The following is a 13,614-nucleotide window of genomic DNA, read 5'->3' on the forward strand; positions in this document are numbered from 1 at the left end:
GTCATCAGTGATGTCACTGACCATGTCATGAGTAATGTAATATGTGACGTCATCAGCAGTGCATTGCGGGGGCGTGAGTTATAGTTAGCTGAACTAACTATAACGGGGGAATTTCTATGGTTTTGTACGAGTGAAATGTCCAACTAACTATAACTTTCCCTAAAACCTATGTTTTTTTCAGTGAATATATATATATATATACACACAAACACAGAGACACACCTATATACATACACAATCATCATGAATACACATTGTAGGTGGCCCTAGCAGTTTTGTCTGTTGCCCTATGTCTGTATGGCATGAGGAGAAAAAGGGCTCAACAACACTAATATGGTTACCACTTATTGGAAAACCTAGGGGAAACTAAATGCACATGAAGCCTCACCACGGGGTGTGCACACATGATCCAAACTAAAAGGGATGTTGGAGTCTAGTAAAACGTTTTTGTCAATTCAGTAATATTTCTTCTCAAAACACAAAAAAAAACTAATTTGCATTTACATTTTGATTCAAAAAAGCATCCCCCACCCCAGGGGTGTACACACTTCCAGGGTAAAAGGACTATGGGCTCGATGGGAGGCTTGTTTGTCTATTCGGTAACAGTTATATGCAGAGCACGTCAAACTAAGCCACAATAAAGGTTTTCGATTAGAAAAAAGAAATTGATCCAGAAAACAAATGGCGAGAGTTAGTTTACGTGTACATTGTCAAAAGGTTGTTCTAACTAGCATTAATCAGTTTGTGTAGCTCTCGAGTACAGGCCACATAGTCAGTGTTCCAGTAAAAATTACACTGAGCTTTCAGATCAATAGCTTCTTACTCGTCTAATGTTTCTTACCCGCTGCTTATCGGAAAAGAGCTCTCCATTTACAGATTAAATTATTCATCTCAGAACACTTTGCTTGCAGCGCGCATAAGGAATCCATTTTACAAAAAACGTTGAAACAGCTTCACATGTATTCGGACTTGGACCTTGGTAGTGTGAAGTAAGAAATGCTAATGTAATACGAAAACCTACACACGTGAATCTACCAAGTTGGTTCTTACAGTATGGTTGTGCTCATTGATGAACATAATAATAAAGCCACGGCAGGTTTTCTAGTCACATTTCTGGTAATAGTGACAAGACTCAATTTTGCTGTTGGGAAGATCGACGAGCCCAGTCCTGATTTGGGTTTTAGTTCATTTAAAACAAATGAATTTAAAATGTGTGAAAAAACTTTGTTTTGCTTCCTGCTATAAAATAAAATGTTTACGCAAAGGCCCAGTAAAATTAGGGTTGTAAATGCAGCAACAGGATGGGAACCAGGCTTAATGGCTACAAGAGTGAAGGGCCCAACAACATCAAGGAAGAAAAAAACCCAGATAAGTTTCAGGTCAAACAGTTGCATCAAGTCACACATGGTGTACCCCCTGCGGTGCGTACACAAAGCATGCACGTGTCAGAGACCCCCTCGTTTCGATCAGGCACCTCGCCCGGTGCTCTTTCCTCAATTCTACCCGTTTCACTGGACCACAAGCAACCATTCTTTCAAGAATTTCAATTAACTTCTTTCACACGGAAGCTTTATGAGAATCATAGCATTCCCCTTCCGAAGTTTAATAAACCTTTCAAGAGGCAACGTTACTTCAGCTTTGCGTCAAAGGCAAACAATCTAACAAAATGACACCAGCCTGCTGAAAATAAAAGAACGCTCGGCCAAGGGCCCTTGACAGGCTGGTGTGACCGCGGGTCGCTCCTCGCAGAGCGCCGGCGGAGCCCGTCTCCCAGGCTGCAGCCGACAGCAGATCAGTCTGCAGGGGAGGGCAGAGCCCCAGAGGCGTGGCCATGTGCCCAAAGGATAGGGTTCATCTAATAAAATTTTCACATCACTTGAGCCCGTCACGTTTGTGTGTGTGTTTTTCTTTTTCCGTGAGCTCATCTCCAGGACCACATCACAAGTAACCAACAACGTGAACGGCCGGGCTGAGCTCTGAGTAATTGCTACAGCCGGTTGGATTTTTTTTTCTGTTTGTATCCCGCCTGAGGCAACAACTGGGGCCACCGGCACTGTAAGCGCAGGAGGACTTGCCGCCGCTGTTGGATCTTATCGGTTTCTTTTCCCTGGGACTGCTTATTGGAACCGACATGGCAGAGCCGGACGATATTCACCAGTTTGGGTTCATAGTGGACACGATCACGAGGGGGAAGGTAAGGCGCGCGCCCTGTTCCGGGCTTGGCTGACGCACCTGCGGGAGGCGCGAGGCTCCAGACTGCACCAGCTGGGTTTCATTCTGGGCTCCTTGCTGCAGAGAATGGGCCAGCTGGCGGTGGGTTGCAGATTGCAAGACGGCAGGGGCGGGGGTAGGCAAACGACTAGCAGCTAATACCCCCGGTTCTCTTTCTTCACTTTGTTCCCATCTCATACATGTGTGAAACTAACAGGATTTGCTTGGTCAGCACTTCCCCTTCAGGATGTTGCGTTTCGGTTTGACAGGCTGTTTTGTTTCTGTTTGGTTGTCATGCTTCTCACTTACGAAGTTATATAAAAATAAACTCGGAGAGCGCGACAACCTTCTCACTGTATTATTATCCGTGTGTTGTAGCTTAAGCCACGCCATTTGATTTGTTTGTGTTTTGTGTTTGCTGGTAAACAACATTTAAAGTGTAGCAGTTCTTTGTGGCTCTTTTCCCCCGAGCGCTTTTGGAAATAAACAGCGTCGATTTTAGATGCTCTCGCCACTGCCTCTTGAAACAGTACTGAAAAATCTTAAAGGAAAATTATAGTTTACTTTTTTGTCGTTGTATTTGTCACACTCCCATTTGCGCATATTGTTGTTTATTTTCATATTACTTGCTGTAATACCATCACACCGATTTTCTTTCTCGTCCAAAACCTTAAATTAAAGGAGGCTCCACCCGCTGTAGACACTTTAATAGTACCAAAAAGTCAGAAATCTAACCCCACCTATTTTACCCTACACGAGAACGCAGAGCTCAAATCCCTTATAATGCAACTTTCCAATCTTAAGGAGAAAGCTACACACAAGGGAGGGAGGGAAGCCTGGGTGCGAGGAAGAGACAATCAGAGTAATGGGATTACCTCAAGTAATCTGAGCATTATCTCCTCATTCCACTTTCCCGTCCACGTCATTGCATTAATGTGTGTGTGTGTGTGTATATATATATATATATAGCACACAGCCCAGGTTGCTGTCACACAGATGTCCATCAGACACTCAACTCAGTATGTCTCATTCCATGAGGCAGACATGTCCCTGGCAGAATGTCTTTGAATGTGACCAGGTATTTCCTTACCCAAAAAAAGATTGCAATCCTTAGAGATAGTAGATTTTACCCAAAGACTCAAGGTGGAAGAAGAGAACTAACCCCTTACCACGTGGACCAAAATTAGCAAACAGATTTGCACACTTATGGAAAGGAGAAACCTTGTCCAAATACATGCACACAGCCTTGCAAACGCATACACGTGTGCTATGCATTTTCTTCGGGAGAGACTAGAGGTGGATGGAACATTGGAAGAATAATTTCAGCTTCCTTGTGAAATTTGGAGCATGTTTTAGGGCTGAACCTGGAATCCAGATGGAGAACCATTCTGCCCGAAAATATAGAAAGGTAGGGAGCTTGAAAAAACAAATGTCCCTAATCTCCTGGCCAAGGTGATAGCTACCAGAAAAAAGGTCTTAAAAATTAGAAAATGCAGGAAAACCTTGTCCAACGGTTCAAAAGGGGGGGCCACTGGAGCTCAGATAGAACCAAAGGCTGGTCACACAGAGGAGAATTTTCTCTTCCTCGAGGCAGGGCTAAAACAAATCTCTTCTTAAAATGGGAAGTAGAGGCCTCCACAGAGTGAACTTCGCCCCAAGATTTTCTAAAGGCTTCAGTGCCTGTTGGATTTTGAAGGTGGAGGGAAACAATACTCAAACAAACCCTCGTGAAGGAATTGAAGGATTAATACTGGTTCACCTTCCCAAGGGACTAAAGCTTTTCCTGTACACCATTTTTGAAAGTAGGCCCAATAATGACCTAACCCTTACATGTTCGAAAGACAACCCCAGGAAGACCCAGATTCTGTAAACCTAATCATTCAACCTCCACACTGACAAGTGCATTCTCAGTAGAGACGCCCGCAACACAGGTAGAAAGTGAGACAGTTACACTGGAAGAATCAACTCCTTAGTTGAGGACAGCTAATGGAGGATTGGGAACCAAGATTTCTGGGACCACTAAGGTGATGCTCTGCGAGCATCAGTTCAGACAAGCTGGGAATCTCAACATGACAGTAAGGCAGAAGGGAAGCAAAGAGAAGACCATTGGGCAAATTAGGACATTTACCCCAGGCACTCTTCTTCTGACACTTCGCGTCAAACCCATGGAGAGGACCACACCAGGTTGCAGAATCTTTATCATATCTGGTGGAACATGGACCAGGTCCAACCAAAACTCCAGAGATGAGCCGAACTCTAGACTCATTGTTAACATTTTCACATCGTCTGTCTCCATGATCCAGAGTGCTGACAATGCTAACTGGTGGTCCTCTGCTCATTATAGGGTCTCAACAGATCCCTTTCTTGGTTCACAGAGGCTTTGGTTGTTGTGATGTCTGTTCGTAGGGCACCACCTTGCCTTTGACCAAGATGACAAATGTCTTTCAGACATGGAGAACCGCAGATAGCCTCTGCCAGTGGGAGTAATGACCCAGCTGTGTCTGGAATGAGCCCTGATAAACTGAAGGTCATATGCAGTATTCAATGTAGACTTTTTCAGGTTGACCAGGAAGTCCAAGGAAGACAGTAGATTGCAAACCAACTCCATTTCTGTTATAGACTGGCATCTTGACGGTGAATTAATCAGCCATTCATCCAAATACGGATGTGAATTTATCCCTTTGTTGAGTAAGTAGGCCACTATAGGAGCCTCTAACTTTGAAAAGACTCTTGGGGCTGCTTTCAGTCTGAAAGGAAGAACCTCAAACTGGAAATGATAGGTCAACCTAGATGTATGGGTAGCAAACCACTTTAATCAGGGGACCAAATGGGGATGAACATAGGCACCTTTCAAGTCCAAAGCTGGCAGACACTCACTGCAAGACCAAATGGATAATCAGTCAAAAAGTATCTATTTTGAAGTGGATACTCTTTACCAACAGATTAGATTAACCTTTAGATTTATGATGAGGCGTAAGCATACTGACATTTTTAGAACCAGAAAAACATGAAAGAAAACTCCTTCTCTTTGGTCCTCCTTGGGAACAGGAACAATGGCATGTTTATCCAGGACTTTGATTCCTGTCAGCAGAGCCTCCTGTTTCTGCACTGAGTGGGGCCAAGCGGTCAAAAAAGGCCTACATCTAGAGGAGGTGTAGAGAATTCAATCCTATAACCCCCCACCCCCAAAACAATGTTTAAAATACAGGCATCTGAAAAAACTTCTTTCCACATGACCAAATATAATTTGAGCATTTCATGTACTTGAGAAATAAGGGCTGATTCCAGAAGACGATAGCTGTTTAGACCGATAAGGCTTGTTTGAGTAATCTGAAGGACCTTTATAGGAATTACCTCACTTTTCACACGTCAAATGACTGGTTATCCTGCTAGGAATCTCCAACAGGTGATAGTGCTGAAAATAAGCTTTTGACTTGAAGGAGGATTAAGAAAAGTTTGAAGCACTTCTGCCAGAAGATACGGGCAAGATATGCTTCCTATTCTTTTTTTTTTTCCCCATCTTTATTCAGCTGGCAACATGTGCATAACAAAGAATGAGAGATGAACTATCGATATCATAGAGGACTTGCACCCCTCTGTCTCCCCTCCTCCCATCTCTTGTCAGTCTGTAAACTCATGGATCATATCCGACTAGACACCCAGATCCTCTTATGCTTTTTCTTCAATTTGAATTCTTTTCAGTCTTACGTCCTTGTAAGACCCGGGATCCCTGGTTGGCTGAGATAGGCACCTTAGGCCAAGTAGGGACCCGCGTTCCAACGTCAGGGAAAGGAAGGTCACCTTCTTAGATAGCCCCGCTCACCCCCTCGGTAGCTTGGCACGAGCAGGCAGGCTTATCTTCAAGGCAAATGTGTAAAGTATTTGAAACCACGCTCACAATAATCCAATAATGACACCACAAATAGACTCCACACGAGTTTTCTGAAAACTAGTATAAACTTTATGTAAAAAGATAAACGATAAGACCACACGATATATATCCAATTTATGAGGTTGTGTAATATTTCTCCTGGCCGGTTGTTAGGCCAGCCGGCCCTTGTAAGTTCTGGTGGTATCACTAAGCACTTCTAAACATTCTCATGTACTCCTAATATCATATCGTACAGTTCGTAATGTTAGAATCCGGTACTTTTGCAATGTAAAAATACTGTGATGCGTAACCCAGCAATCAGACACTCTGCAATGAAAAGAATGCAATTTGTAACACAACAATCGGGCGCGTTGCAAGGTAAAATAATGCAATGCGTAATACAACCACCAGGTATGTGCAAAAATAAGGCAATGAGCAATACACTAATCAGGTAATTCGTTATGCAGGAACAATGCAATGCGAAATACGCGAATCAGGTAGTTCGTTATGCAGATAAAATACCATGCGTCATATGACAAGCAGGTAGTTCGTTATGCAGATAAAATACCATGCGTAATACACTGCGCGCAGACCCTGCAGTGGCAGGCCTGAGTTCCCTTTTTAAGGCTACTTGTGTGGTTGGCACAAATAGTGATGCGGGCCCACTAGTAGCATTTGCATTACCAGCCCTGGCATACATAGTGCACTTTACTAGGGACTTTACTAGTAAGGCAAACCTACCAATCATGGGCAACCCATTACCATTACACTTTATACAGGAAACACTTGCACTTTGACACTGATCAGCAGTGGCAAAGTGTCCAAAGCATCTAAGTTGGCAACACCATGTCAGAAGAAAGGTCTAGGGGGAAAGCAAAACGTTTAGGGTCTTTAGCCAAAAAGGGCTATGTCCTACAGCCCTCTTCCACCTCCCACTCCATTACACCCCTACTCCTTTTCTCTGTAGTGGGGACTTTATTTGACAGCCAGGGAATCGCTATGCGGCGTTTGGTTAAGAGCGAACCTAAGGCTGCAAATCTGCTTTTCACTTTTCCACACTTGGGCTTTGGGATGATGCCCAGCAGACAGTGCTGAAGTGTCTGCAGGGAGGCAAAGCCTCTTCTAATTTAAGGAAAGAAAAGAGGAAGTAAAATGAGTAAGTAATGGAGTAAGCACACCTTTTTGCTTTGGACACACCCTATTTATAACAGAGCAAATATATATTTCTCCACTCCCTTCCTTCATGAGGCTGTTACTTGAGTGCCACTGGTGTATATTGGTAATTCTTTTTAGTAGTTATGCACGAACCATGTGAAGGGCACTCGTCAAATACAAACTAGCAGCGCCCCTCCAATAACAGCAGAGTTTTGACCCAAACAGCTAGGCCATGACCATCCCTCCCCAGCTTTTGTTTGTGAAGTGCAACCTGAGTCTCAAGGCGCAGCCTAAACAATGTGGGTTTACACCAGGCCCTACCTATTCCACCTAGGGAGATTCTCCAGAGAACCTCAGTGGTGGGATTGTTAAATATGGTTGTCTTATTGCTCTTTGTCAGAAGACATCCCTCCTTGGGCCTTTTCTTCTTTATTTAAAAATAGACATTGAAACATGCACAATGGGTTCCTAAATTCATGACCTTAAGAAATCATTGATTTCAATTTCCACATTGAGTGCTAGAACGAGGGAATCCTAGACAGTGATGCAATGCTCTTTTACTTTTCCCACATCTTACCTCTTTATTACATGGACTCTGTGTCCCTGTCCTAGTAGTATTTCCTTTTCCCAGATATGATTCCGTAGTTTTGTTTTCATGCACCGTATGACTCTTGCAGCGCGCGGACTGATTCGCATGTTGATGCTTGGGTGGGTTCTGGGTGTGGATGGGCGTGCAAGATGTGGTAGGACTGAGAGCTCTGGAGTTAAGGCTGCAGGCGATGCAGGTTTCTAACCGTGTGTGCCAGTGTATCATAAAAGGTTTTAGGACACCATTCTAATTTAATCCTTGGCCTCTTAGCAGAGCAGGCAGAGTGATGGACAATTGCTATTACAATTCTATGGTGAAGTGTTTGAAAGAGATACACAGCAGTTGAAATATGGACGGCGCCAAAGGGGGAAAGAGGCGGGGTTTTGCTGGGGGGGTGGGCAGCCTTGAGCGGGTTAGCCTATCCTCCAACGGGGGAGGGGGGGGAGCAGTCACGTGATCAGGAAATGAGAAGTAGGGGAAAATGCACACAGGGGTCGGGATTCTGTTTAGGGGTGGGGTTCTACATTGGGGGTTAGGTTTGGGGTGATTTGAAGACAAACTTTGGAAAGTTATTGCATTGCAGAAAATTATGATTTGGCACCTGTCTTAATAAAGTGTCCTTTTTTGCTAACAAGTAAGTGGTGGTTGGTGATTTATTGTGCGAAATTCAGTGTTTGTGAGAGGGAATAGTGAGGTGGAGGAGACGAAAGGAAGTAAATGCAGAAGGAGACAGTGAAAACGCAGTGATGTAGAAGAAGCCGATGAACTGCGAGACGTGCAGAGGAGAAAGATGTGTGGAGAAAAAAAGGCATAAGTGACTAACGCAGAGGGACATTACAGAGAAAAGTGATGTGAAGGGAAGAATGACAGTTGTTACTCATTTATCTGATTTTCAATACATGCTAAGAAGTTTTGGTAAAAGCCCATGAATTGCACTTGTTTTAGGACTATGTTTTCATGTTTGTGCGATGCTTTGAATGCACAACCAGAAAACGCAGAGGCACCTAGACACTGGGCGGGTGGTAGGCTGTGGCAAGCACAGGATTCGATTTCACATGCTTCAGACCTGTTCCGTAATTAAACTGGCCGCGCCTTTGTAATGTACTTTTATTTATTTACGCTTCTTTGGCCTCGCCCTTTTCAGAGACCTCGATCTTTTTCGTCCCACTTAAAGCACTGGATGTGCTATTATTAACATACTATAAAACCGGTTTTGCTGCGTGGTAAAATGTGCAGGAAAACTGATTATCAGGTGTCTTGGTTCAATTGAAGCAAAGACTGGAAGACTCGGAATGTGAACATATTTACTGCCCATGCTTAACACCGGCAGGACCATCCCTATTTAAAACCCTAACTCTTTGTGCATCAGTGTAATTCTATCACATGGAATGGAAAAATAAAAGTCTCTATTTAACAACAGCAAAGAGCTCGTGGTACCTTCGTTATTCCATATTTTCCACAAATCGCTAAATCTGGAGGTAAAACGCGGGGCTGATGTAATCACTGCCTCGCCGTATATCCAGAATGGTTTTGCTTTCAGATCTACTGAAGGGCTCTTGTGTCCCGAAATTGATTTTTTGGGAAATACCGTGTCACAGCATGGGCTTCCTAAGTCCTGGAGGCTTTACTTCTATACATTGGTGCAGGCATTCTATTTTTTTTTAGATCGTCGCTGTCATTAACAAACCTTTACTCAGGTCCTTCTCTTCAGGTGTTCTTAACCTTCAACATGTGTGCCAGGCTGGTGCAAGCACCATTGATTCACAGCGGCGCTTTACTGCGTGACTGTGATGGTGTATGAACATTTAAAAGCCGGCTGCCACTCGGTAAAGCAGCAGGCTGGCTAGAAAATATGAAAACAACATCTTTCGAGGACAATATTTATTTTTAAAATATTTAACTTGAATGAGTGTTTGAAACCGATGCTTCAGTGGCAGCGCTTAAGTTTCCTATACGTGCACTAAGTGCCCTGGAATAAAAATAATAGTTTTCATACCTATGGTCTACTCACCTTTGGTTAGTGTGTCCACGATAGGTGTGTTTTCAATAGATACAGTGACGCAAATGGACCTTATTTTTGAGTATGGACACACTTCTGTAATGCTCTGTAGTACAAGTAACAAACAGGCATTTGCAATGTAATAGGCCTCGCATTACTGATAGTCTGAAATATTGGCGTTGCAAATAATAATGCAATGCCAATAGCTCATACTTTCAGTAATGCAAGACCAAGGGCATTGCAAATGCTTGCGTAGTGAGCCAGGAACCAGCATTGTATTTCTCGGTGCAGTATCGCAAGCTGCACCTAGAGATCTCTAGTGAGCAGGGCACCAGCACTGCATGTCTCGGTACAGTACCGCAAGCTATTCCTACAGGTCCCTAGTGAGCAAGGCACCAGCACTGCATGTCTCGGTGCAGTATCGCAACAGCACTGCATGTCTCGGTACAGTACCGCTGATCCTATAGGTCCCTAGTGAGCAAGGCACGAGCACTGCATGTCTCGGTGTCGTAGCGCAAGCTGCTCCTAGAGGTCCCTAGTGCGCAATGCACCAGCACTGCGGACCTCTTTTTGTCACATATGGCACTGCAGCCTGGAGAAGATATGGTAAATTCACCCTACCCGTAATGCACTGCATGCAAGACAGTACTACGAGTACATTCAAATAGCTATGTCCATATATACAATTAGTAGCTTTGAAATGTGACAAAAGAAATATTACATTAATTTTGGATTAGGTTGAACTCTGTGTGGAGGGGATCAAGGGGAAATTTATAGACAGTCTCATATAAATGTGAGATGTTCTAGTGAGCGAAGTAACCACTGCCAGCTTAGCTTAGGACCAGCCTAGCTGGCTTGATGCTGTAATTAAAACCTAGGGAATAACAACACATGTAACAGGGGAGTCCTCATTGAGAGGTTCAAAAAAAGACAAGGCAGTGGTAAGGAGGGACTACCAAGCCTATTGACCAATGAAAAGCCACCATTTTCAAAGGACAGGGATAGGTGGCAATTAAAAAGATGGGCAGAAAGTGGGCGGAGCTTTATGCACATATCCTGAATACCGCACGTCTCGAGGAGACTGCACAAGCGCTGCCTAGGCGAGACTTATAAATGTAAAGATGCGTTTCTCTGGACACTGGATAAATCCTTGGTAACCTTTTGTTATTATTATTTTTATTGGCATTTTTCAGCTTCACATTACACAGTACTTCTCAAAACAATATCAGCATGGGCGTTTCATCAGCACAGAGTCAAGGCACCATAATCAGACAATAACATTTTGCACATTGACAGTGCTGCTACAGAACAAAGCTATGGACAATAAGCGGGTCATATAAACAAGCACAGTCCTGTGTGCTCCCAACGTCAGGGCCCCAAAGTGACAGGGCACAGAGGATGACTCACCTCTGGCTCCCAGCAGGGTGTGTAGCTAAGTCGACCTCGCAGTGGCTCTGTCTATATGTGTGAACCTACACCAACTGAACCATAAATACAAGCAATGGGAACTGATGACTGGGGAAATAACTCATTTCTCAAACTACTTTCTTTTGGGGATTGCTGTCATCGTCCATCTAGGCGCATGCATGAGGCGGGGGGTTAGTATGCGCCTTCACCAAAGGGGAGGGGGGTGTCAGGGCCACATCATGTGCTGGACTTGGAATCAGCATCTCTGGGAAGAGATCACTAGCTCAGGCCTCATCAACAGCAAGGAGGGGCATGGGACTTGAGGGAGACAACACATCCCTCAGCTTGGCAGGTCCAAGAACTGCTCCTCAGTCTTACCCAGGGTGGACCACTAGCTGCCCCTTCAGGGCTTCCAGCATCCTGATCTGCCTCGCCTGCAGGGCTTTTGGCTGTTCCATGTCTCCAGAACCTCTGCCTAGAGTCACGCTATGGGGCGTCTGTGTGCCTCCCTAGCCTCCTCCCGCAAAAACTCTTTCTCCACTGTCCTGGCTGAGGTGCTCATGTCTTTTGCTCACACCCGCACCCTCGGATCCATTGCTGATTTCCAGGCCATCGCCACCCTTCTCTCATCCAGTGCTAGAGGCAGATCAACAAATTTGTTGCCCACCTTACGAGGCTCGGGCCTAGCGAAGACCCACAACTGATACTGAGTGGTTCTTTAGGGATTTTTGGCCCTGGCAAATGCCCGACCGATATAGGTGACTTAGAGTAAGGTAGAAAGATGTTGGCGATAAGACGATGGTCTGAGACATTGTGCTCTCATTCCATCGCGTAGTTGGTTTTAGATGCACCAGAGGTCACCACCTAATAAAGGTGAAAACCCGGTTGCCTCTAGGTACTTTGAACTTTATCTGGATCCCCTTGTTTTGTTCCGGAAATTATCTATTTAAGAACTCCCTCTATCAGGTTTACTTGGAGGTCGAGTTTGCCCTGGTAGTATTGTCCTTCCGGGGTGGGGAGAGGTTACCTATGATGAAGCATGTCACCTTATGTGAGTGAGGCTTTCTCTTCCAATAAGATTGGTCTTTCTTCTCCCCTTGGGCTTACCCCATCCATGCCAGAGTCTTGGTAAATTAGGTATCAGTGATTTGTACCATAACACTGATAAAAATATCATTGTAGAAGCCACCAAACCTTTGTGTTTTGGGGGTCACTTCTTTTGCTCACACCACCACAGTCCAACCCAGCCTTGAGTTCCAGGCCATCGCAACCCTTCTCTTAGCCAGGGCTAAAGTTAGATCAACAAACCTGTTGCCCACCTTATGGGCTTTGGCCTAGGGAAGAGCCCTAATAAACATGCCTCCATCGTGAATGAGATGACATGGTGCAGTGGATCGTCCAGTCTGGCCTGAGCCTCCCTTCAATATACCTACAGCTGAGCGCAGCCCCACGTTATATGGCAGAAATCAGCATCAACATGTGCACATCGAGGGCATCCCCGTGGTCCCCGGCCATATATGACTGTTAGTCTGTGTGGAGTCAAATATGTAATGTGGGTATAATTAAACTGGATGTATTTCAGACGTGTGTTCTGGGACACTGTCTTTGTGTATGCCAATATTTGGCCCCATTCCGGCTCCATGAACTCGCAACCAAGCACCGCTGTCCATTTGGCCTTCAAAGTCCCAAGCGGTTTCTGTAGCATCCTGTTGAGGGGCTTTTAAAGCCACGTCACCAGGTGGAGGGCTGATCCCGTCATCACCAGTGACTGCCGTACCATGTGAGTCGGGGGCTCCTCTCCCCCGTTGCTCCATAAGACCTCAAACGCCCTCGTCAATGCCTCACACTTGAGAAAGCCGCGGGGGCATCCACGTGTGCTCCATCATCTCCTGATTCAGTACACTCAGCCTGTTGGGACACTGTAAAGATGTAGAGGGGGGCCCTATGTAGGAGACCCAGCAGCAAAAAGGCAGGGGCATAGAGTGGTGTCTCCTGAGTCCTCCGGACACAGCGACATCAGCAGTGAAGGGCAGGCAATAGTGGCCCCGGGTGTGGGATCTTCACTATCGAGCGAAGTAGTTTGACCAGCAGGGGCCCCTGCTGATAGGACTAAGCTACTCCTGGTGGGCGCCGTCCAACCATTGGGTTGCCCACTGGTGTTGGGCTGCCATAAAATAGAGCTCAAAGTCTCGGGCGCCCAGTCATCCTTCGTATGGTGTCCATCTGAGGGACTCTAAGAACACCCTATGAAGGCCTCTGTCCCAGATCAGATCTTGAAGAAGGGAATCCAGCTGACAAAACCAGACACCCGGAACACTGATTGGAAGAATAATTAAGTTATATAGCAATCTCAGGAGCATCACCATCTTTCAAATCGCAATG

General features: G+C 45.1%; 1 protein-coding gene across 1 annotated transcript in view; it reads left to right on the plus strand.

Annotated features, from left to right (window-relative positions):
* Positions 1-1,839: 1,839 nt before the first annotated feature.
* The window catches only part of TRIM36 (tripartite motif containing 36), a 640,592-nt gene continuing 628,817 nt past the window's right edge, over positions 1,840-13,614 (plus strand). Inside the window, exon 1 of the mRNA XM_085632625.1 lies at positions 1,840-2,194. Coding sequence (XP_085488751.1) covers positions 2,132-2,194 — 63 coding nt within the window. The 5' untranslated portion in view covers positions 1,840-2,131. The remainder of the gene's footprint in view (positions 2,195-13,614) is intronic.

This window comes from Triturus cristatus, chromosome 2_1, assembly GCF_964204655.1.
Source record: "Triturus cristatus chromosome 2_1, aTriCri1.1, whole genome shotgun sequence".
In the NCBI taxonomy this organism is placed as follows: domain Eukaryota; kingdom Metazoa; phylum Chordata; class Amphibia; order Caudata; family Salamandridae; genus Triturus; species Triturus cristatus.